Source organism: Cornus florida, unplaced genomic scaffold, assembly GCF_030987335.1.
Source record: "Cornus florida cultivar Cherokee Brave unplaced genomic scaffold, ASM3098733v1 CherokeeBrave_3.0.0_Hap2_Chr11, whole genome shotgun sequence".
Classification (NCBI taxonomy): domain Eukaryota; kingdom Viridiplantae; phylum Streptophyta; class Magnoliopsida; order Cornales; family Cornaceae; genus Cornus; species Cornus florida.
Genome location: NW_026775581.1, coordinates 43,986,828 through 44,013,737, shown reverse-complemented (window position 1 = coordinate 44,013,737; position 26,910 = coordinate 43,986,828). Strand labels below are relative to the sequence as shown.

At 35.2% G+C, this 26,910-nt stretch overlaps 1 protein-coding gene across 6 annotated transcripts; it reads right to left on the bottom strand.

Moving 5' to 3' along the window:
* Positions 1–1,435: 1,435 nt before the first annotated feature.
* LOC132281679 (uncharacterized) lies at positions 1,436–25,324 on the bottom strand. Of its 6 annotated transcripts, XR_009471731.1 has the most exons (6): positions 24,707–25,323; positions 24,375–24,436; positions 6,879–7,009; positions 2,009–6,753; positions 1,716–1,917; positions 1,436–1,613 (listed from the first exon to the last, which is right to left on the bottom strand). XR_009471731.1 is itself a non-coding variant. In XM_059783358.1 (5 exons), exons 1-4 carry the CDS (start codon positions 24,765–24,767, stop codon positions 2,036–2,038), a joined length of 291 nt encoding a protein of 96 aa, XP_059639341.1. In that variant the 5' UTR covers positions 24,768–25,322; the 3' UTR covers positions 1,436–1,613; positions 1,716–2,035. The 6 variants fall into 6 exon arrangements, 3 of the variants coding, with proteins under 3 accessions (XP_059639341.1, XP_059639339.1, XP_059639340.1); XR_009471730.1 differs by having other exon boundaries at positions 1,716–6,753; positions 6,879–7,005; positions 24,707–25,324; XR_009471729.1 differs by having other exon boundaries at positions 1,716–6,753.
* Positions 25,325–26,910: the final 1,586 nt, after the last annotated feature.

Here is a 26,910-nt window from a genome sequence, read left to right as displayed (position 1 = left end):
TTATGTGGATTTGAACCCCTCAACCTTTTACTTTAAAAGGTGAAAAAGTATCACTAAGCCATAAGGCTCTTAATAGGTTATGCTTGGAAGGTGCAGCAGTACCACTAAGCTATAATGTCCTACATAGACACAATATAGATATAGATACGACTCTTTCATAGAAAATTCCAATTCTTCCTGGTGAAAAATTTCAGATGTGTTTGGTTTAATTTTTTTAAAACAGTTCTCAAGAATTCTTAAAATTACTTTCAGAGAAAACAGTTACATAAAAACATGCCTTTTTAAGATTGATTTTTCAAAAAACTGAACCAGACATTACTTTTGTACAATTTTCAAAAAACTGTTCATAGAAAACTAAATCTATTTATTTATTGTATTTTTTTTACTTCTTTTTTTTCTTATAATTGACGCTAGATAAATAGTCATCACACCAAAGCGCATCTAGTCCAATGGTAAGACCTCCCAATCCTGGAGTAAATAGTCATCACACCAAAGCACATCTAGCCCAATCGTAAGACCTTCCGATCCTGGAACCCGGTGTGGACAAAAGTGTGTGTGTGTTTCCTACCTGTTATATATATCACAACCCCCCATAAACGAATGAGGCGGCCATGGCCACCACCTATTTAAAGAGAAGAAAATAAAATGTAATATTCATTCATTTGATTGCACTGCATAAAATGAAGTTTATGATGGTGAGAGTTTGACCTGCAAAGAAAAATTAAGCAAATAACCAAGAATAAAACAGAACATTACACAAGTTATAGGCGAAAAACTTCTTCAAGCTGAGATGGGTACTATTTTTAACTTTCTGGAACAGAAAGGTTGCACACTAGCTAGAGTTCTTTTCAAGAGGTTCTGTGTCCTGCTTAGAGGACACATGCCTTTATGTACATCAACTCGCCGGAAATAAGTGATCAAAAATTACAACTGCACCAAGTTGAAATATTTTGAAATCTGCAGCCGCGCTCTGATATGCTGCCTTGAGCTCTTCAAATCGAGGGCAAGACCGTGTCCCGTTCGCCTAAGGAGATGCTTCCCCAATATTTCCGTCCAACTCCTTCAAGGCATGAAGTTTATTGAACTCTTCAGTGTAGGAATCAAATTTCCCTCCCAGGCCAAAATACCTTGCATTAGATGCACTCTCTTCCTTCTCCGACTCTATTACAATCCCTTCCAAATCTTCGAGTGGATATTCCAATTTTATGATTTTCTTGGAAAGTTTCTCAAAATATCGAAGAATGTCGACAATTGTACACATCCCTCCAATATTCTTGAAGAACTTGAGATAGCCATCTACGTCCCTCCTCGATCTAATGAAGTACTTGGAGTATTTGACCAAATGTGGACGCATTTCAATGAGGTCATGAGGGGTGCATTGGCACAAGAACAACCTCACAAGTTGAGTATGACATAACCTTCTATTTGGTCCAAGTATCGCTAGTAGATGCCTGATCCACTATAAAATGAGCTATGAAAGTACTCCGAGCATGATTGACAGAAACTAATCTGCCACTTGCTCGATCTATAATGTACTGATCCGCAGCGTCAGTTTCTGAAACATCGTGAGGAATATTTATCACGAAAAACTGAGAAGCACTCACCAGTACTGTCTGTAATGAAAATGAGAAAAACAGTTTCAGAATTTTAATAATAGTTGGTCAAGCAAATATTGAAGAATAAAAATCAATTGATTGCCAAGAAAAGTTGGTTACCTTGGCTAACATATACTGGGCAGTAACATTTTCCAGCCTGAGCACATCTGTTTAATAGGCCGTTAATGTATTGGAATAATTCATAGCGATTTGGCAGCATTACATTGCTGAAATTGACTTCTCTTAACACATCCTCATTGGCAGCAATGTTCATGAAAGCTTTGCAACCGCATTAGAAAGATTGCGAGGAGAATAAGGACTTCTTTTGACAACAAAATCCAATGATTGACATTAGAAAGGTAGACAAAAGAAAATTAAAAGAAGTCTAACACTATCAGTTTCAGAACCCATACCACCTAAGCCTGAAAACGACAAAGTCGTCATCCCAAACTTGTGCCAACGTGGAACTTCTTAATCCTGGACAATGAACCCAACCTAGGGTCAACTTTCCAGCCATCATGGGAAGGGTTTCAGCAAAAGTAGTGTCTAGTCAAGTGACTGAAGTCAATACTTTTGTAATTCATGCAAACAAGTGTACACACACTTGAGGTCACTATATGCACAAGTGTGTTGTCCAAACAATGAAGGCATAGTCAAATAGGCCATTAGGCCTTATCTAAACCAGACTCATCCTACGTTATTACATTCGCAACTTACAGTAATAGCATACACTTGTACAATCATACGCATGAAACCCAATCAAAAGTCATATGGAGTACGTGGGGCTTTATCTTGACAAAATCCTAATAGCACCATTATTTTTTTTTTTTGATAAGTAAAAATATATTAGAAAAACGTTCAAAAGGGGAACACGTCCATAATACAAGGAGAAAATGATCTAAGGACCAAAAGAATCCAAGAAATCCAAGAAATCATCAATCGAGGAACATGCATTTCCTCTTACATAACAGAACAAAGGACAAAGAATATGAATTTTTAAATTAGCTAAAGACGATTATTTTCTTTCAAAGGATTTGTTATTTCTCTCACACCACAAACACCACCGAACACAATGTGGAACAATCCTCCAATAATCAAGAGCTTGTTCTTTATCAGGACACCTTCTCCAAGCGTTAATCAATTGTGAGGAGTGCTTAGGCATTACCCAAAAAACGCCAAACATGCAAAAAATAAAACTCCAACAATCATACGTCATAGGACAATGCAAAAGAATGTGATCCACGGATTCACTATCAGCTTTACATAAACAGCACCAATTAACAATGATGTTGCCTCTCTTTCTCAAATTGTCCAATGTCAAAATATTTCCCAGTGTGGCAGTCCAAACAAAGAATGCCATTCGAATAGGAGCTTTAGAATGCCAAACAGACTTCCAAGGGAACTCGTGACCAACGAAATTGGACAAACACAAGAACATGGATCGGACACCAAACCTACCATGAGCTAGAGGAACCCACAAAATATCATCACGCCCTCTGCCAATATCCTTTTGCCTATACAACGTATCCAAAAAAGCACAAGCTTCCTCCATTTCCCAATCCTGAAAGGAGCGCCTAAACCGCACATCCCACATAACTCCACTGTTATCAAGTTGATAACAATCAATCACGTAAACATGCTTATTGGCTGCAATACTGTAAAGTCTAGAAAAGGAGTGAGACAGCAACTGATCTCCACACCAAAGGTCCTCCCAAAAACGACATGTCTGCCATCACGAACTTTGAGTCTAATGTGTGTGGAGAAAATATCCCAGCCCTTCCGAATGAATTTCCACACCAACGCCTCCCGTAATAATGACTGGAAGAGATGACCAGCCCCCACTCTCCTCATCAAAACGACACGAGACAACTCTTCTCCACTGACGATGGCGTTCCCTTCCAAATCTCCATGACCACTTTCCCAAGAGAGCACGATTAAAAGGAACGATTTTTCGAATGCCTAACCCGCCTAACCTCAAAGGTTGGCAAACATGATCCCAATTAACAAGATGATACTTAAACTCCTCTCCCCTTCCACCCCAGAGAAAATCCCTCTGAATTTTTTCAATCCTTTGAGCAACAGAGCATGGAATTTGAAACAAAGATAAAAAATAGGTAGGAAGGGATGAGAGAGTACTCTTAATGAGTGTGACTTTCCCCCCCTTAGATAGATATTGCTTTTTCCATCCTGCTAATCTTTTCTCATATCTATTAATCACTGTATCCCAAGTCCCAACTCGTGTAGAAGAAACTCCCAAAGGCAATCCTAAATAAGGAAGAGGAAAAGCACCAACACCACACCCTAGGACAGCAGCTAAGGAGGAAATATCCGGAACATCCCCCACTGAGACAAGCACACTCTTTCTGACATTAATCTTTAACCCAGAAACGGCTTGGAAGCAAGCAAGAATGCACCTCAGATATATGAGTTGAGAAACTTCAGCATCACAAAATACCAAAGTATCATCCACGAACAACAAATGAGAGATCTACATCTGATGTTCAACATCTCTGCCAACTCTGAACCCCCTGATGTAACCCAAATCTTCCGCTTTTCTCATTAATCTGCTCAGACCTTCCATGACAATAAGGAAAAGAAAAGATGATAATGGGTCTCCTTGTCGCAAACCACGCGAGCTAGCAAAAAAACCCGCAGGTGAACCATTCACAAGCACAGAAAACATAACTGACGAGATACAAGTTTCAATCCATTTTATCCACCTGTCAGTAAACCCCATCCTCCGAAGCAGATACAGAACAAACTCCCAATTAACATGATCATAAGCTTTCTCAATATTGGGATCATAAGCTTTCTCAATATCAAGCTTACACAAAACGCCAGGAACCCCACTTTTTAATCTAGAGTCAACACATTCCCCTGCAATAAGAACAGAATCCAAAATCTGTCTCCCACCAACAAAAGCATTCTATAATTCTGAAATAAGACCATCCAAAACATTACTCATCCTGGAGACAAGAACCTTGGCAATAAGCTTATACAAACATCTAATTAAGCTAATTGGCCCAAAGTCCTTAATATCAGAGGCACCGCCCTTTTTGGGAATGAGAGCAATAAAATATGCGTTCAGAGATTTCTCAAATGTGCCATGAGAATAAAAATCCTGAAAGGTGCCCATCACCTCAACTTGCACCACCTCCCAACTCTTCTTAAGAAATCGCATAGTAAACCCATCTGGCCTTGGAGCTTTGTCCCCGTTACAACTAGAAAGTGCCTTATGAACTTCCTCCTCCGTGAATGGAATCTCAATCCTATCACTATCCAACGCAAAAATAGAATTAAAAGGAAGACCATCAAGAGTAGGTCTCCAATCCAAAGTCTCAGTGTAAAGCTGCTGATAAAAAGAAACAATTCCCCCGCGCACCTCGTCCTCCCTCCACAATTCAGAACCATTGACCCGGATACGCCCGATGTGATTACATCTTCTGTGAGCATTGGCAAGTCTATGAAAAAAATTTGTATTACGATCCCCATCTTTTAACCACAAAGCCCGAGACTTCTGGCGCCACGAAATCTCCTCCATAAGAGCAATCTCAGCAAAAACCGCTTGGTAAGAGGCTCTTTTAGAGCATAATGATTCCCCACTCTGTCCCACCTCATCAAGACGATCGAGCTCAGCAATATCAGCAAGAACTCTATTCTTCTTCCATTCAAGATTCCTAAACACTTCTTTATTCCACCTCTTTAACTCAATTTTAAGAAACTGAAACTTTCTAGCTACCACAAAACTAGCAGAGCCTGTGAAATTCGCTTCCTCCCACCAAGACTGAACCTTCCCTTGAAAGTCCTTGGATTTAAGCCACATGCTTTCAAAGCGGAAAGGAGTGCGTCTAGAACTCAAACCACCACAATTAAGAACTAAAGGCACATGATCAGATGTGACTTTAACCAACACAGCCTGAGAGACATCCGGGAAATGCTCTTCCCACGCCAGGGAAATGCTCTTCCCACGCCCCAGAAATCAAAAATCTATCCAACTGGGAAAAAGTAACCGGTTCCCTACCATTAGACCACGTAAAGGCCGTTCCTTCCAATGGTAGATCAATGAGGAAATTACTATCAATGAATTCTGAAAACATAGTCATTTCTGAGGACCACCTGCCCCCTGTGGACCTCTCAAATGGGGACCTAACAGAATTAAAATCCCCACCTAAACACCAAGGCAATGACCATAAATCCTTAACATAGCAAAGCTCTTCCCATAGGACTGGTCTATCGCTATCAGTAACAGGCCCATAAACACCTGAAAACACCCACCTGAAATTGTCTTCCTCCATCTGAAACAGACAAGACACAGAGAAAATACCCTTCCAACAATTCAAACTTGACAACCACCTTCGATCCCACATGAGAAGAATACCACCTGAAGTGCCTGTTGCGTTCAACACTTCCCATTCCACAAACCTACCTCCCCAAAGACTCCTAACAATCTCAATGGTGATAGCAGCCATCTTAGTTTCTTGTAAACATACGACATGAGCACTCCACTTCCTCAAAGCTACCTTGACAACTCTTCTTCTTTTCGAATCATTTAGACCACAAACATACCATGTTATAAGTCGTAGCTTCATGTAGAACCAAAAACGATCAATTCTCCTCCTCCCCGTTTACCACTTTTGGTTCTTCCCCTTTCTTTGGTCATCCCATTCTTCCCGTCATAATTAACACAAGAAATCAGATTCTTCACTTCCTGTTCGCCTTTCCGATGTGAATTTCTGACTTTTGACTTCTTTTGTGCCACGATTAGGTTCAGTAATACCATTTCCTGCAACAATTTTGTGAAGAATAGACAAGGTTTGTTCCTCATAACCTTCTGCAGAGACACCAAAAGCTTCACTTACTGCTCCAATATTCTCAATAACCCATTCCATACCCAGATCACTGGTCGTCTCCAAACAATCTGGCCGCACAACTGCCAGAGGTTCCAGTAAATCCACTTCAGATTGATCAAAATCCGTCCCGGAAAAAGAATCTTTAGAACAGTGCTGCTGAGTAGGAGCATCAACCACTCCTAACTACATATTCCCCTCTGTTTCCGAAGCATCATGTTCAATTGACAAAGTCACCTCATTCTCAGATGATTGACTGTTCAAACCTTCAACCGCAGCAAAGAGCCGAAGCTCTTTAAGTAGAGCTACAGCTGAGTCATTATTAGTAAGACAAAACAAACCATTAGAGCAAAGTATCCACATAAACAACTAGTTGCCTAGTTGTAAGGAGACATAGAATTTCATTTTAAAGGGCTAAAAAGAAGCAAGGTCTTACACGGATATTGCCCTTGCCAGATCTGCAGCCCCATTTGATGATTTCGCAACCAAAATCATAAGAATTTTCAGCACATCAGGGTTCAAGTCAGTTATTACCATCTTGTTCATCTTTGTTGGAAACTGAACTGCCTAAACAAATTCGTAAATGGTCGTGAATATCAGAGAATATCAGAAAAAAGAAAATCATAAAATGATCAATAAGCATAATTAACGATATTACAACATATGTAGGCTACCAAATATATCTGAAATTCCAAGGATTGAAAATAAATAAATAAAAATAAAACAATGTGGTCTTCGCATATAAACCACATAGCATTAAATCTCCTTAAATGTTCATGATTTGATCGACAAGCAGCTTAACCTTATTGCAGCACATATAGACATCAAATATAAGTGAAGGTCCAAAGATTTGTAATAGAAGAAAACGGTCATTGCATATTAACCAACATAGAGTCGTCTTATTAAAAAACCCTTTAATTTTTCACCCTAAGATTATCCATCTGGACAGGTTCCAGTGGGAAAACAAACAAGTTATAAACCAACATGATTCTAAACCTAAAAGGGACGGTGATGATGATGACGATAAATTTTTTCATCACCACACAAATCAGATAAAAAGCATAATTCTCATGATAGCAAGCTAAACATCTAATCATAAATCTTAACTCGTCTCTGATTCGCAACATACAATTCCATTCGGAGTAGATCAAGCAACATTAGGATTACAAGACCAACGGGCTCTAGCCTAGACAAGAAAACCTCTCCTCCCTCTTTGGGAAGGTTGAGTGTTTGAGTCCCGGCGGGGGCAAAAACTATATAGTGGCTGTGTGTTTGCTTGAACTTTCGGGGGGACAAAAATCACATTAGGATTACAAGCCTTGGTTGGAGACTGGAATTCTGCTCATTCTACTATCAGTGGGGTGAGCAGCCCGTCAGTTAATGTAATTATTTCAATTAGTACCATATATTTTGTAATTATGAGGCAAGAAGTTTCAGCTAGATGCAAGACTTTTTTCTTTAATAAAAAAATATATGCAAAGTAATTACAGCGCATTTGTCCACTGATTTTATGAAGTGACACAACTCAACAAAAACTTATTCTAACTACTTGGAATCCACTGGGAAGTTTGGTAGAAAACAAGTAATCCAAATGATAAGCTTTTTTTAATAGAATCACACATGATGCTGTTTAGGTCCAAACTCCGTATTGAACCTCGATCAATTTTTTGCCCAATTTCATTTTAGATTACTTTAAACAATCCCAATTTTTAATTCAATAGATTCCTAGTCAATCAGTAATAATCATATGAATCAAGGAGATCATCAACCAACCATCTAACAACCGATAACAATAAAAGGCATGCAGATTTGATTAAAAACCAAAGGGAGAAAACCTTGGGAGCTAGTCCAAAGCTCAATAATTCTCTATATAGAAAAATAACTTTATAAGTTCGTCTCAGAGTCACTATATTGATTAACCTCTGGCATACAAACTTCCCACCAGTTGCAAATACCTGAAGTATGCTGCTTATCATGTCAGACCAATTGCTCCAAAAACAAGCAGTCCATGCTACTGGATATCATGAGATCAGTTGGACTATTGTCTCAATCAATCAAATAGCTACTGGTCGCATCAATTGATTTTCTAAAGAGTGTGCCACAATCAAAGGGTTGATCAATGGAGGCCAGCAGTAGTCATTGATTGAAGGGTCGATCAAATGATCGATCAAACCTAACGGATATTTTTTTGTAGAAGAAAAAAAATAAAATAAATAAATAAACTCTCAAAGCACAATTTTTACTAGGATTTTACTGACTAGAATGTATGGGCCACCTATATTGGCTATAAAAATGGATTTATAGTCAATCTAGACATGCTTTTGAAGTCTTCAATCATCTAGAGAGAGAAGAATTCAAAAATGGCCCAATCTAGGTTTCCATGAATTTCGCCATATGTAATTGAGTGGTCATCAAGGAGGAATTCAAAAATTTTATCCAATTCAACGGATCATTATCAGAGAAGAAAGAGCAAACAATCACTAGAGAAGCGGAATCATGAGGAGCGAAGTCTGTTCAGGAGCAGAAGGATATTCTAAAGACTTGCGTGAGAAGTTTGACTTTAGTTAGTGTCCAAAGTTAACTAGGGGTTCTAGGGTGTGGGAATTGTCAACCTAATTGTGACTTGTTTCTCTTACAGTGCACTGTGCCTGCCTAGACTAGCACCTTGGTTGTCCTGTTTGGAATTTCCTTGTAAAAATTGGTGTGTCCATGCTCTACTTTACATTACTCTCTATTGATGCATAATTATGACTATGATGGAAATTGAAAATTAACTGGAATAAAACTATAATTAAAATATCAATCAACATAATTAACTAACAGAATTCAAATAAAGATTGATGACAATATGAAGAGTTAATACTTTCAAAATAATATCCAAAAGCCCTATGGTCCATGTCAGTTAGGACAACAAATAGAAATATCACACAAGAAACTCCAAACAATAAACACTTCTAAAAAACTTGATCTTATACACATAGATCTGATGGGTCCAATATAAACTGAAAGTATAGGTGGTATGAAGCATATTTTAGTTATGGTTTTCCAGGGGTAGCTTTTCTAAGAGAAAAATCAAATACCTTTAATAGTGTTGAAATATATAAATATTTCTATATAATCGTGGAGCAAAATCTTCCACCAATCACGGTGATTCAGTCAATTTCATTCCAACTATAAATATTTCTATATAACGGTGGAGCAAAATCCTCCACCAGTCACGGTGCCACCTTTGACTATTGTACACCTTCCATATATTCTTACCTTTACCATGCATATATATAGACTCTTTGTACTCAAGCAATATACAAATCTGAATAATAGAAATGTAGCCATTAGTGGCTCTTTGTCCATGGAGGTAGGCCTTAGTGCCGAACCATATATATGTCTGTGTTCTCCATATTTCTCTCTTCCCTTTTCCCATTTGCATTTCTTATTTCTACATCCTAATTTAACATGGTATCAGAGCCAAGTTGTTCTTGTAATCCCATCTACAATTTGAGGGGGAGTATTGAAATTAATATCATGGAGCATATTCTCTATGTCTTCACATTCCTTTTCCGGCGTAGTTCCGGCTTTTCCCAGCGTAGTTCCGGCCATGGCTTAGTTCCGGCCATCTCTGTTACATGAACTCTTCAAAAGTAGTGAAGTACTCGTGTCAGACACATGTTCCTCGGATATGGGTATGGGATATGTGTTCAACACTTTTGGTTGGACATATGCTTAAAAAGCATAGCCAATCATTCAAATACATTATATTATTACTTTAAAATGAGTTAAATGCCTATATTGAACATTATATTAGATAAAAACATTACTTTACTCTAGAACATAAAATAAAATGAATATTTAGCCATGTCCGTGTGTCCTTCCGTTTGAAAATTTGACACGTCCGACTCATGGATACACACCCGTGTTCAACACCCGTACCTGAGTCCATGTAACATAGCCGGCCATTTCCTGGCGTAGTTCCGGCCATTTCTCGGCTTAGTTCCAGCCTTTCCCGGCTTAGTTCTGGCCTTTCCCGACGTTGTTCTGACCTTTCCCATTTACTTCCGGCCATTTTCCCCGATGAGTTCCAGTTTATTTTCCACAGCAAGATCTAGTCAATTTCTTAGCTTTGTTCCGGACACCTTCTCATCATCTTTTAAGGTGTTTCTTTAGCAAGTTGGGCATTCATAATATTCATGCTCCAACTTGAGGGGTAATGTTGAAATATATAAATATTTCTATATAATCATGGAGCAAAATCCTCCACCAATCACAGTGCCTCCTCTGACTATTGTTCACCTTTTATATATTCTTATCAAGCAATATGCAGATCTGAATAATAGAAATGTAGCCCTTAGTAGCTCTTTGTCCATTGATGTAGACCTTTGTGCCGAACCATGTATATACTTGTGTTCTCCATATTTCTCTCTTCCCTTTTCCTATTTGCATTTCTTATTTCCACATCCAAATTTAACAAATAGTTTTAATACAATTTATCAAAGAATCCAAAAGGAGAAAGTATATTAAATTGACAAAACCATAAATGATAAAGGTAGAGAATTCTTTAATGAAAATACTGATTATTGCAATGAAATAGGAATAAAACATGAACTCTACTGCGGGTGCGCCATACATCTAGGGCACAAGTAAAATGACCATAGAAAGACATAAATTTACCTAGTTTGATCTTGGTGAGGTTAACAAATTTATTTAGGTTTTTATAAATTTTTTGAACCACTACCTCCGTCCCACAGCAGAGGTCCATTTATAGAAATTGGAGTTTTAAAGAGACATGCAATTAATGCATTGTCCCCTTTTAAAATTACCAAATTGTCCTTTCTAATTTAAATATATATAGTTACAAAGTTTGAAATTTTTTAAAAGATAAAGGACAATGATGAAAATATAAAGAAAAGATGCTTTGACTTTTCAAAGAGGACAACTAATTTGGGACATGTAAAAATGAAATAATGGACTACTAATATGGGACGGAGGGAGTATATTTTAAACTAAATAAATTGGTGCATTGACTGATCGAAACATCTTTCAAAACAATCGATCGATCGAGTTGTTGAAGTGTCGATTGATCGAGTTGTTGAAGTGTCGATCGATCGAGTTGAGTCCAATAGTCATCGATCGAAGGGTTGGATGATCTAAAGAACCAGTGTGCCTTGACAATAAGGAGCGAAGTCTGAAGGCAACAAACGAACGAACAACATGAAGACTTGTTTGGAAAGTTTGGCATCAGTCTATGTCAAGAGGTAACTAGGGATTCTAGATTGTGAGAACTATCAACCTAGTTGCAACTTCGTTTTCTTATAGTTAATTTTATCTACGTAGACTAGGTCCCGTGACTTTTCCCTTTAGGTTTTCCACGTAAATTTGAACTCGATTAAGTTTAACTCAAAACTCTCATTTTCGTTCAAAGATTCAATCTTTATACATTAAAACACTCTAATGACTTCAAAGGTACCTTGATTGAAGTGTTTTCATTCAAAGATTCAATCTTTACTCACTAAAACACTCTTTGTGACTTCAAAGGCAACTCGAATAATTTAACTCAAAACTCTTATTTTCTCTCAAAGATTCAATCTTTATACATTTAAATGCTCTAGTGACTTCGAAGTTACCTTGATTGAGGTATTTTCATTCAAAACTCAAATAAGTTTAACTCAGAACTCTCATTTTCTTTCAAAGATTCAATCTTTATACATTAAAGCGCTCTAGTGACTTCAAAGTTATCTTGATTGAGGTATTTTGATATTTTCATTATGTTGGTGTGTGTCAACTCTACTTTACTTTATTTTCTATTCATGCGTGATTGTGAGAATGATTGTGGAAATTGAAAATAGGGTCATGGGTGAGCAAAACTTAGCTGAGTAATGTTTAGGTTTGGCTCAATAGATAGAGTGGTTGGCCCATTGAATTATATGTATCAACTAAAATCAAACAAGTTAAACTAGTGATTTTCAGAAACTAAAGTTGTAATTGGGATACATGTAAATCTATTTTGGTCAATACATTTTCAAAAAAATAATAAATAAATAAATCTAGAACATATTTAAATCTAGTTTTGGGCTATGTTACCGGACTCGTCGTTTCCAACGAGGGTGTCCGTGTCAACACGACACGACACGGACACGGACTCGAGATACGCGTCCGACCTTGTACGATCAAGATCGGACACGGCCGTTGAAGAAAACCCTTGTTTCAGTGGTCGAAAATTGTGGTCGGAAATTACTAGTTTCGCCGCGATTTCAAGGAAGGAGGTTTTGGAGAAGACAAGGGTTCTTCACGCGTTGGTTTTGCATAGAAACCTACCCTATTTGGCGCGTCTTGTTCACGTTCTCACGCGTAAACAAATTTCGGCCGACAGCTGCCTGTCATTGTCATTGTCATTGAGAAACGTGTGTATATATATATGGTAGTATATATATATATATAATTATTTATATGGTAGTATATATATAATAATAAAAATTGTGGTTAGTGGGTTACCAGCTGTAACCCACTCACCACAATTATGCTGATCGTTTTAACATAATTAGATAGGTGTAAATTTACATTTTTAACCTTTAATTAAACCATTTGTTGCGTTTTTGCACCTTCAAAAGATCTGAGTGTTCTTTTCTTTCTTCCCTCTTGTGTGTATATCTGTGTGTGTGTGTATCTGTGTGTGTTGGGGGGGGGGGGGGGGGGGGGGGGGGGGGGGTGGTTTGACAAGAGTAACCCTAAGAATAACCCTATTTATTATTGATAAGGTAGAGACTATCATCTATGGTGGTTAAAGACTCTGGTTGTGCTAGGAGAATGATACTCACGTGGGATCTGCCTGATTCCTTTATACGGCCGCCAGCAGAGCCTCCTGATGAGCACGGTGCGGCTAGTGCGTCACCTGCATCGCCGCTTGGAACCGGATGATCTTTGGCTTAGACTTCTTTAGTTTAGGAAACCCTAGACTGAATATGTCTTAATCCATCTGTAAGGCCTTATGGGCTGTTTAACTTATGGGTTGGCCCATTGGTTGAGGCTTTGGCCCTGTAAATTCTTTCTTTCAATACAATACATTTACCTTCCCAAAAAAAAAAAAAAAAAAAACTATTTATTACTCTTCGTTTATAAGTTAAAACAATTATGTAATTTTGTATTCATAGAAAATATTCTCCCCAATTTTATTTTATTTTATTTTTTGTTTTTCCCTCCCTGTTTTTTTCAAAGTTTATATTACAGGCCAGCAGTGCAAGAAACACTGTGAGATCGCCCAAGAAACACTGTGGGTCACTTTTTGTCCATTAAAATAATAATTTAGACAAGGTTATTTTTGGGCATTGGGCTTTGTACATTATTTTATCATCATCAATACAACAAAATATATACAAATATGTTACAATAAAATACACAATAGTTTTTAACTTTACGTGTATACTTATTTATTAATATTAATGCTTGTTTTTTTAAAATATAAAGGACAATGATCAAAAGATAAGACTTATTTGCTTTGACTTTTTAAAGTGGACAACTAATATGAGAAATCTAAAAATAATATTGTCTAAAATAATAAAAGGTTTTTTCCATAATTAAATCTCATAAATCCATTAAAAAGGGTAAATAAATACTTATGCCTTTTTTATATAACTTCAATATAAAAAATATTGAAAGTAAACTAATTTCACATTAATTACTAATCATGTTTGAGATTTTTAAATATTCTAAAAAATATTATATACATTATATTTAAATTAATTAACTTTTTATCCCATATTTAAAGCTCGGTAGCTTACACACCCACTTATTGCTAAGAAAATTATATAATTTTCTTATTACTCATTAATCATATTTAAGGGTATAAATATCCTACAAAAAAAAATTAAATAAATTTATATTACTCAAGTTTCTTTTCTATTTAAATCTCACATACCCAATTATTAGTAAGATAATTATATAAATAATTACACATTAAATTATTTATTTTATTTAAAAAAATATTAGAATAAAATTAAGTATTTAACTATAAAAAATAAAAAAAAAAGCTTATATTTAAGCATTTAACTATATAATTCAACACATGGAATTAAGAAGGTTACACTTAGTATAGTGATTCATATATAACTATATAATTAAACACATTGAATTATATTTGTCCTAATGAAACACATTGAATTAAGGAGGCTATAATAGTATAGTAATCCTACATGACTATATAATTAAATACATGAAATTAAGGAGGCTATACTAGTATAGTGATCCTATATAACTATATAATTAAACACGTGAAATTAAAAATCTCACACTAGTTTAATGATCCATATATAACTATATGGTTAAACACATTGAATTAAGGAGGCTAAAATAGTATAGTAATTATATATGACTATATAATTAAGACATGAAATTAAAAATCACACACTAGTATAGTTATCTATATATAACTATACAATCAAACACATTGAATTAAGGAGGCTATACTAGTATACTAATCCTATATAACTATATAATTAAACACATGGAATTAAAAGTTAACTAACGAGACTATAGTGATCACTGATCAATTGATAACTATATAATAATTGAACTCACGAGACTATAATAATTATTACTTTACTATTGAGACTACAGTAATGAATAGATAAGTATATAGTAATTGAACTTATGAGACTATAGGAATCAATAGTTAACTAATAAGACTATAATAATCACTAATCAATAGATAACTATATAGTAATTGAGTTCATGAGACATAGTAATTAATAGATAATTATATAGTAATTGAGAGACTATAGTAATCAATTGAGTTAGATAATGAAATATTTAATTAAGAATAATTGCTTACATTATAGGTAAAGAAATAAAATACTTATTATTAAATTAATGTTGCTAATTATATACACTAATTTTGTGACTTCACATCATCATAGATTCACAAGTACGAAAGTTGTTTGAATTTTAACTTAATATATAATATTAGATTTTATATCAATCAAAAGGCTGTTTGGGGGTGATGGCTTAGTCAGTCATTAAATGCTACTGTGACATATTTTGTGGCTCAAAGCAGTGCACCATTCTCACACGTCACCATTTTCAGAAGAGCTCCAGCCACCTGCGCCATTTTCATCTTCTCTCTCTCTCCTTCCTGCACCTGCGCCATTTTCATCTTCTCTCTCTCTTCTTCCTGCACCATTTTTATGTTGCTCCGACCTGTATATTTTTTATGTTGCTATTCTATATACTCTCATCTGCAAAAGACTGCAACACAAACAACCCTTGAACAGGTATATATATCTTCTCTCTATATATATATATATGATTATACAACTAAATCAACCCATACTTGTATAATTTTATTTTATGCACCTCCAATAAATAATTTTATTTTTTTAAGTTTTCAGAACTTTTTTTGATAATATTATTCTTTTAAATTTTATTATGTTCATTATAATTTATAACAATAGGTATATATAACTTCTCTCTCTCTCTCTCTCTCTCTCTCTCTCATGGCAAAACTAGTAAGACAGAAAAGAAGAGGAAGAAGGTCACTATTCATAGAATCAATTGTCTGCCAGTAGTCAGAAATCCGAAAGCCACCTTTTAGTAACTTGGGAAGGCGCCAGTTAGAATCAATTGTCTCTGCCAAGAATATAGTAACCGTACGTACTATTTCCTTTATGCATTCATTGGTTATACAACTAAATTAACTGAGACAACTGAATTAACTGATACTGGAATAATTTTATTCTTTTAAGTTTTGAGAATTTTTTTTGATAATTTATTCTTTTAAGTTTTATTCTGCTCATTAAATATATCATGCATTTATATATACACTTGTGCTTTAGAGTTTGGAAACAATGTCCTCTCCATCTCAACAATCTGTCAAAGAGAAAGGAAAGACAAACCTACGACCATCAAAAGCTCTGGGGTCAGAATTTGATGACAAACCATTATGGAATCATGTGAAGGTTCTCAACCTACCAATACGTGGAGGTGGAAACAGAACCTGATCTTGCAATTACTGCAACCTGGATCCTATTCAAAAGTGAAGGGTCATTTATTGAAGATTCCTAATCAAGGGGTTGAAGCTTGCAAGTCTATCAATAATGATGTATTTCAAGCATTAAAGAAGGAACATGGCCATTCTGAAAGCAAAAAAGCTCAAGAAGAATTGAATGTGAGAAAGAAGGAAGATTATTTGTCCGTGCCTGAAGGATCAGATTTGTTGCAATGCAAAAAAAGAAGGGCATCAGCTCCAGGAATGCTGGAAAATGCATTTAATGTAGCACAAAGAGATATGGCAGATAAGCAAGCTGCTAGCATGTTCTATGCGTCTAGTTTATCCTTCAACTTGGCAAGGTGCCCTCACTTCAGAAAATATTCACTCACATTAGTCAACAGCAAGTTATCTGGCTATACTCCTCCAACATTCGATAAATTACGAACAACATTGCTAGCCCAAGAGAAAGCACATGTGAATCGCAAGCTCCAACCGATAAAAGATACTTGGAAAAAGAAAGCCATGTCCCTTTGTTCTGATGGGTGGTCGGATAGACAACGAAGGCCACTGATAAACATAATGGCTACATCAGTAGGTGGTGCAATGTTCTTAAAGGCAGTTGATACAAGTGGCAACATAAAGGATGCTGATTATGTAGCAAATCTGTTCAAACCCGTGATCCAAGAAGTGGGTTCACAAAATTTTGTTCAAGTGATTACTGATAATGGAAGTAACTTTAAGGCTGCTGGGATCTTCACATATTTTGGACTCCATGTGTTGTGCATTGCCTAAATATAGCTTTAAAAAGTATTTGTGAACCATCTGAAAATTCACCTCAATTTGTTGAATGTAAGTGGATTGCTGATTTGGTGAGTAGTGTGCAAAATATAAGAAATTTCATTGTTAACCATGGCATGGTACTTTCAATTTTCAACACTTACTCGGAATTGGGTTTGCTAAGAGTAGCGGAAACAAGATTTGCATCAAGCGTTATTATGGCAAAACGCATGAGGGAAGTGAAGGATGCACTTAAGAAGATGATGATGGATCCAAGTTGGAGAATGCAGCTAAAATGGGAAGGAAAATCAGCAATTGAAATCAAGGCTAGGGAAGTTAAAATTTCCATTGTGAGTGATAGTTGGTGGGCTGATTTGGAATATCTCTTGGATTTTACTGAGCCTATTGTTGAATTTCTAAGGTTAGCAGACACTGATGCTCCTGTTCTCCATTTGATTTATGATATGTGGGACACAATGATTGAGAAAGTTAAATCTAGAATATTTGGACATGAAAAACAAGATCTGCTCACTGGCAATCTAATTTCTTTGATGTCATTCACAATATTTTGGAGACAAGATGGAATAAAAGCAACAATCCACTGCATTGTATGGCTCATTCATTGGTTTCTAAATACTACACTGAAGCTTGGATTGGAGGTGGAAGTGATGGAGTTCCACGGCTCTCACCACATGAAGATCAAGAGGTCTCTTTAAATAGAAGCAAATGTTTCAAACGATTGTTTAGCAATCAAAATGATCTTTGAAAAGTTTATATCGAATATGGAGCTTTTTCAAGTGGGGATCTGGTTACTTTAATGAGTCTCATGTTATTGATGCAAACTTATATAAGGAACCAATTTCATGGTGGGCTAATCATGGTGCTTCAACACCAATGTTACAAGCTTTAGCATTCAAGCTGCTTTCACAACCCGCATCATCATCTTGTTGCGAAAGAAATTGGAGTACATATTCTCTTATTCAAAGCATCAAAAGAAACAGATTGACTACAAGTTGAGCTGAGGATTTGGTCTTTGTACATTGCAACCTCCGTCTCTTGTCAAGAAAAAAGAAAGAATACAAGGAAGGGCCAACAAAGTATTGGGACTTGTGTAAGTTCATAAACTTACTTTTAAATTTAAATATCTTTAACAGGACTTTCATAGATATTCTTCTACTACATTTTTTTGTTTGTTTTTTTACATCACTATTAATTTATTAAATTTTTGGAATGTTGCCTTGCAAGTTGTTGGTACTTGCTTACTTGGTAGTTGGTGGCACTTGGCAATTGGTATTGTTGCTATTGCCTATTGGTAATCTGTTACTGTATGACTTTATGATATGAATGATATAATTATGGACCTTATGGTTTAAAGTTTGAAGTCTTTGAGTTCATTATGAAATTCTAAACTCTAAAGTCCTAAGATTCCTAAGTTTCTAACATCTCTGTCTTTAATCTTTATACAGTTCTACTCAACAATTTTGCATTTGTTTATTTTTTTCTATTTTTTCATAAGTTCAATAGTTCATAACAATATGTTAATGTCAATATAACATAAATTTCAAATAACATTTCAGCCTTTTCAGGTGCAAACTTTTGAAGTGCAGAGTCTGGCTGTGGACCTGTGGTGTTGTATATGTATACTGTGTGAATGAAGAGTGAAGACTGAAATCCGAATCTATGTGGTGCAAGTGTGAGAATTCAGTCAATTGACTCAATTCAATAAGGTACTTATTTAGTTATTTAACTTATTTAACAATTATGAATTAACATCATCTCTTACTTATCTAAGTTATCTTGTTAGTTGCTGCCTACTGCCTTATGACATGCTTAGTTGCCTATATGATTAAATCTATCAGACTATCACTAATATGATTTTTCATTTTTTAATATTTTGTATGCCGTGTCCGAATTTTGGACACTTTTATTCCGTGTCCCCGTGTCCTATAATTGAATAGATTGGTAGATCCGACCTCTAGACACGTACCCGTGTCCAACACCCGTACCCAAATCCGGGTAACATAGGTTTTGGGTATTACATTCTCAAAAAACCTTTTTATACAAAATAATAAATAAAAAGTAAAGGTTCAGACTTTTGATCGCCATAAGAGGTACTTGACTCTACTTTTTGTACTTCATTTAAGGTAGATCACACTTGACTGTAAATTTCAAAGCAAATTCAAATTGTCATCCATTTCCCTGAGAAGAAAGAACTAAATGTATCCTTAATTATCCTGATTAAGATTCACTAGAATTAAAAAAATGACACAGAATCACAAGCTTTGTAAACCAATCCATTTGCCAACAACTGATCACATTTTAACCTTATGTTTTGAGTTCACCTACAGCTCAGTTAGGCTAAGAGCTTGAAGAAGGTTTTTCAAGCCAAGCTCAAATATACCATATTTTTATTTTTTCCATATACCTTGTTCATAATCCCATTTTTTCATTTTTTTTTTTTTGGTGGTAAGTACATAATCCCCATATAGATATAACAAAAACCGTAATCAAATGTTGGCTCCCATTAATTGTGAGAATTGGGAAGAGTGGACTACGAACAACCATAACATTATACATTCTGCACAAAGTGACTATCCTCATGCTCTAAGTCTGTCTCGAACAGCTTGGTTGATAAGACCTTCACGCTTCGCACCCGGATAAGAGCACTTTATGAAACCTTCATTCTCACACTTGGCAACCGAGTTCCTATCATTGCACCAAGCAATGAATCCTTACTTCAAAATCATATATTGAATTTGTGGCCAAAAGGTCATTGCAATTAATCCTTTCAACCGTAAATGAGTTATTTGTGAACAAGAAGTCCTTGATCACTTCCCTGAAAAAGTTACTCCTTTAAGAAGAAGACAGTCAAACATAAGACACGTGCACAATATCTATATCCTCCAAACCCCACAAGATCTCAATCACTCCCACTGATACTATAAGACTAAATAAATAAATAAAAATACACAAAGCCTTATAATTCATACCATCTAATAGAATTGAAGTGAAACAAAAAAAAAAAAAAACTAGTTTACAAATTTTAAAATCTTTTGAAAATTTCACTACAATGTGAATTCTGATTATATCAGCTATATACATACATGCTAATTTTCAGATGTGGACATTAAGAAAGACAAGACACATGCACAAGATCTATATCCTCCAAACCCCACTAAATCTCAATCACTCCCATCGATTAATAAATAAAAATACACAGAGCTTTTAGTTTCCATTTTAGACATACATACTACATCATTCAATTGAAAAAAAATATATATAGACATATATATATATATAGCAGTCTATAAATTTCAAAACCCTTAGTAAATTTCACTACAATGTGCAATCTAATTATATCAACTATATACATACATGCTAATTTTCCGATCTGGATATAAATATTGAAATCAAAGGAGATCAAAGTGATCTTTCCCAAAAGCAACTCAAATTTATAGGACTTGAATCAAACAAATGACGCACAAGAGGAGGTGGTACACACCGGTGAACAAATTGACAGCAAGTTGTAGGTAAGGCGGCAGGGACACAGCACAATCTCTCTCTCTCTCTCTCTCTCTCTCTCTCTGAGATAGCATAATGAGGAGAAGGGGAGAGGCGTTTATAACACTGGCTCGGATTTTTCATATATTCCAATGTGCCAGCTACGCAAAACTTACCTGACAGGTGTTTTTGTCAAGTTCATCATACAAGTGACATGGAAACCCACTGAAGTAACTATCCTTATCTGAGCCATTATTGCGCCCAAATATTTGAAAAATCCTATCTCCTTTCAGAACTATATATTTTGGAGAACCAAACTCAACCTAAGAGTATTATATAGTATCTTTGACTTCCCAATGCCAATATTCACTTCTCATAATCTTTTCACCTATTAAAGAAGATTATAATCTTGTAGCGAAGGAATTACCATATTTATCGTCATCTTTGTGATTTCTTTAAATCTTACGTGGCCATGGTTTTGAGACTAGGCCAAGTCACCTATTTATTGATGAGAATTAGAATCAAAACAGACTCGGCTGAGTAAGCATAAAATGACCCAATAATGTGCACAGTCTACCCAGCCAAGCCCCTTTTCTTTTTTATTTTTCCAAATCTCTCTCTGTCAATTCTAAAGCGAAGAAAAACTTAAATCTACCAAACATACTTAAAAACAAAAACAAACAAAATGCTAAATCTTGAATCAAACAATTTATTTATTTATATTTAAGATTTAAAAAACATCACATCACTATATTCACTACGTCTAGAGATACCTAGATTCATATTAAGTGAAAACTCCAAATTAGTACATATAGACATATAAGTTAAGTGAAAACTCCAAATTAGTATGTTTTAAAGCTTAAAATAAATATGTAGCCAGAATTCATATTAAACAACCTTCAATTAATCATCAAAATCACTAAACTATATATATATATATATCAAAAACCAAATACTTATTAGATTCTGAAGTTAAAAGTTTCATATTAACTTGTTCAATCCATAGGTTGATAAAATTTCACAACTGTAACTTCCGATACTTGCGTAATTCCCGTTACATCCCACATCCTTAAATTACTTATCAAAAATAAAAAAATAAAAATTTAAAAAGAAGAAGAAGAAGAAGAAAGAATCTCACATCCTTAAATTGCTACATCATCGACATTTGCAATCCAGTCCGCAATCTAGATCTGTTTATGTTGCTAATCCCTTTCTTTCATTTTTGCTTCTTTGAGCTTAGTTGCAATATATGAGCGGGTCATTTCAACTATGCAATCAGGTGCTAATTTTGACTATACCCCCAAAATGTAAAGTTTGGAGAAAAGATGCCATTTTGTAAATGAAGCATCTGAATAACGATATATCGTTGTGAAACCAATGTTCATTGCTTTGTAATAACAACTTACATAACATATTGGAGGATAGTTCCACACTGTGTTTGGTGGTGCATATGGAAAGAGAGGAATAGTAGAATTTTCGAAGGAAAGGAATCGCCTTTGGCGACCTTGAAACTTCATATTCTCGCTCTATTTTTGTTATGTGAAAGGAAGCGTTTGCTCCTCTACTGATGACTTAATTGATCTTTTGGACTCTATAGGTCCTTAGGTTCAGCTTTCGTTTTTTGTATTAGGGACGCGTTCCCCTTTTGAACACTTTTATAATCGACTATTACTTATCAAAAAATAATAATAATAATAACAAATTACATAACATAGTAACTCGAGTGGTTTAGTGACTTGGATAAGAAAAATAGCTTTCCTGGTGACCTTCTAAACAGCACAAAAAGATGAAATTAATAATACTGTTTGCAAGTCCATTTATACTTATTCAAATACTTCTTTGACTTCATATTTTTTAACATTTGAGGGCAGCCACCATGTCTAAATAAAGCAAAAAGGTCATGTCTGCAACTCTGCACAATCCACCTTTCTTAATGCCCCAAATCGAGGAGACAACCATTATTTAATGACCTTACATAAAAAGAAAGTTTACGAGGCTTGTGTAATGGTTATCCGAATTGCCTTTTTACATTATCATCAGGTGACATGCATCTCAAAGCAAATAAGCAATATCACAATTAAAATGTTTCAATTGGGTTATTAATAAGTGAAGATTGAACGGTCATGAACTAATATGAGTTCCTCCTTTAGGTGAAGAAAAGGGGGAAAAGAAGCAGCATAAATAACAAGAGTAATTAATAATAGAAAAAATTAGACTGATGTCCCCTCTATTTAGCATATATGAATTCTTTAATTAAATATATATATATATATTCATACACTTCTTCTCTTCACTCTCCCTCCTCACTTCAACATATCCATAATACATTTATACTCAATATATTCATAAAGTTACCTTTAAATTTATAGAGTTTAAGAGAGATGGAATAGGGGGAGGTTTAGAGAGAGAGAAAGACTGACTAAGGGTTTGATTAGAGAATATTAAAGAGAGAGAGGGAGAGAGAGAGAGAGAGAGAGAGAGTAAGTGTGTAGCACTTACAATCACAACCTTCTGTGGGTCTGTGTATGTGCATCTATGAAGCAAAAATATCCACCATCACAAATTCAACTGAATGTGACAACCTCGTCATCAATTTTTTTTAAATTCTAATGCATGTGACCACAACCCAACTATGAGGTCGTGGTAGTCGGAGAAGATTGGAAGACAATGTTGCAATACAAATATGTCTCCCAATATGACCATTTTGTTTCCTTAGAACTTGAAATTTTGGGCCATGAGTACTACGTTTGGAGTTCATTCTTCAAGCAGCAGCCAGCCTATATATATATATATACACACACCCACCCTTTTATAAGTACTAGTTAAATGTGCACATGCATTGCACATGACTAATAATCAAAATTATAAAATAATAAAGTAATTTAATTATATAAACAAATTGAAGCAGTTTAATGTTATTTTGTTATATGTTGGGTTAGGATTTGTTTCCTTCTAAAAGTCAATTTTATGAATTTTTTTTTTTTTCATTTTTTATGCATGTTGTGAAGTTTTTTCTTGATTTATTAATTTTTTGTTGGACTTAGGATTTGTTAATTCAGAATTAGTGATTTTATTAATTGAAAAAAAAAAAAAACAAACAAAAAGAGGAATAAATTTGGGATTTTATGTGAAACTAGTTATATATGGAATCCCTTGAACTAGAATAAGGTAACCGGAAGAAGAAAAATTACATGGAATCCTTTGAAATAAACACCCTTCAACTAAAAGAGCAAATATCACTCTAATACTAATCTTAACCCCCAACCTTATGGGGATTTTTAGACTTTTTTCCCACATGACTCAATATTTAAGAGAGGGCAGAAAGAAGAGTGAATTGCAAAAATTAAATTTCAACGTATTATCATTTGATGTAAATTAAGTTTGTGTTCTAGACTTTGTGGAATCAAATTGTTGTTATCTTATTTATATAGCTTGTTCTGTCACAAATCATCATATATTATGTGGCATAACCAAAGCCAACTAAGTTATCCCATAGACAGCTAATTGCAAAAACTTCCTATACTATTAAACTTTTGCAACCCAACTTCTAAAACTATCAAAAGCTTGTAGTCAATATTGTCGTGTCTTTATTAACAGTTACATAAATTTATAAAAATGACCTTAAATTTGTTCAAGTAAAAAATGAAAGAAAAAATAAAATATAGACACAAAACAACTTACATTACTTATACCGCCACCGACGCCACTCATTCCAATTAGCTTCACCCTTGAGGGGAGTGAACCTATTTTAAAAGAACAAAATTTAAACTTCGTTAAGGAACTTCTGAAATTTTTGAAAACTTAAGACTTAAATATTCACAAGCATTTTCATTCCCATTCATCAAATCAGAATAATATAATAACAGAAAGTAAAAGAATTTGAAGCTAAAAAACTTGACTCAATTTCATAATGACTAATTGCTAATAAAAAGAAAAAGCATGCAGACCCTAATTGCTAAATAATACATCATCAAAATTTAAAAATAAGAAGTAGAATAAGAGAAGTCAGTTACCTGATGATTGAGGGGACATGCCTAACCCTTGAAATTGCCACAACAGCAACCATAATAGCATAACACCATTTAAACGTCAAGCAAACCCCTCACCTGTGGATTTTAGGATTAGGGTTTTAGCATTGCCTTGCCTTCGCCGGAACCGATTGAAGGGGTCGCGTGGTCACTCGCCAGGCCTTCGTCGCTAGATTCTCACGTCGCTGTCGTCAATGCTGCATTTTAAACGGAAGGGAAATAGAGAATGTAAGAAGGGTATAGAAGCAGATATGGAGGTGTTTGGCTGAGAGAGTGGATAAAAAAGAAAAAAACCACAAACACAAACAAAGGATAGAAGGAAGGAAAGGCAGATTGGGAGAAAGAAAAGGAAAGATAAATAGAACACAGGGATTTATTTTTTTCAAAAAAATAAAAAAAAAATCTGATCTTTGGTTTGGCAAAAAAAAATAAAATAATAACAAAAATACAAGAATAGATATGAAAAGGAAAAGGGAATATAAAAATAAAAATTATACGGGGATCCTCGTGAAACCTTCAATTGACCTTTGCATGCTTAAAATCAGTTGCAATTGCCATTTTTTTGGATTTCTTTTTTCTTTTTCTTTTTTCACGGCAAGAATTTTAAGTGCATTTGGTGTACGGAAATGGAATGGAATGAATATTCTAACTATTTCTTTGTTTGATATGAAATATAAAGTGGAAATGGTCATTTCATTATAATGAAAATTCATTTCACAACTAAACCTGTGTAATGACAATTCTATTCCCAAATATTTTTTAAAAAAATAAAAATTAAATTCCCAAAAAATCAATAAACCATCACCGTCAACAGCACTACCATTACCTTTTACCACCACTACCTTCCACCATCACTACCACCTCCATTGCCTTTCACCCCGTCATCACCACTCCATCGCCACCTGTAGACACTAAAAATTTAGTGGGCTTTGGTTTTGACAAATTGATCCATTATAGGCTTAATGTTTAGTTAAGTTATTTAATTGGCCCAAACTTAGTCCATTTAAATTATTTACTTAGCCCAACCCAGATGATTAAATAAACAGATAATTATTCCTAATAAAATATATTTTGAATAATTATTTTTAAGGATAATTCTCATAATATAACCGGTCCGGCCCAGTTATAATTTTACCTTATCAGGAGATGACACGTGTCATCATCCTATCAACCCAAGAAGCCTATAAATAAAGGCCTGGAGGAAGAAGGAGGGGGACAAAAAATTCAGAGTCCAGAAATTCAGAGACTCAGAAATTCAGAATTCAGATATCCTGAGAGCAAACTTAAAAGCGAAGAACACCAAGCACATCCAAAGTCGTGCCGTTCTTCACCAAATTCAACAAATTCTCTCCTCTCTGAAGACGAAGAACATTAAGTACATCCAAAGATATGCCGTTCTTCATCAAATTCCATGGTGATCAACAACAAGCACATCCAAAGACGTGCCGTTCTTCATCCAAATTCCACGGTGATTCAAGATCAAGCTCGTGCAGCCCTTGGATTCAACCAACCAAAAAGGAGATCAAATCAGAGGACCATTCTTTTTGTAAAAGATATCACAAAGGATTGTACTCCAAATATTTATGATTTAATAAATTATTATTTTGCCCATATTTTGTCTTTATTGCAGAGTACAAAATTTGTGTGTACAAATTTCTGGCACGCCCAGTGGGACATCCTCTGCCTCTTATCTCTTTCTCTTACATCAAATCCTCAACAAATTCATCGTCAGATTCTATGACGTCCAATAAGATTCAGACGAAGAACAAGAATACCACTAAAGACATCGCAGTCATGACGCACAACATCAATACAATCACAAAAGGTGGCAAGAAGGTTGCAACTTCATCAAGTGGTACAAACACCTTTGCAAGTTCAATGATGTGGAGTATGGTCAAATCATCCGTTCCTGCCAAAAGACAGCACGATGCGATGAGAGTCAATTCTGTCAAATCTATCAAAGTAACAACTCAAACTCATACCTCCTTCACCTCGCTTGGGGCAAGAATGAAGATTTCTACAACCTCAAAGGTTGCTCCAGTCACAAGTTCAAGTTCCACCCCGCTGGGGGCAAGGAGGAAGTTTCCTACAACCTCAAAGGTTGCTCCAATCACAAGTTCAAGTTCCACCTCACTAGGGGCAAAAATGAAGGTTCTTACAACCTCAAAAGTTGCTCCAGTCACAAGTTC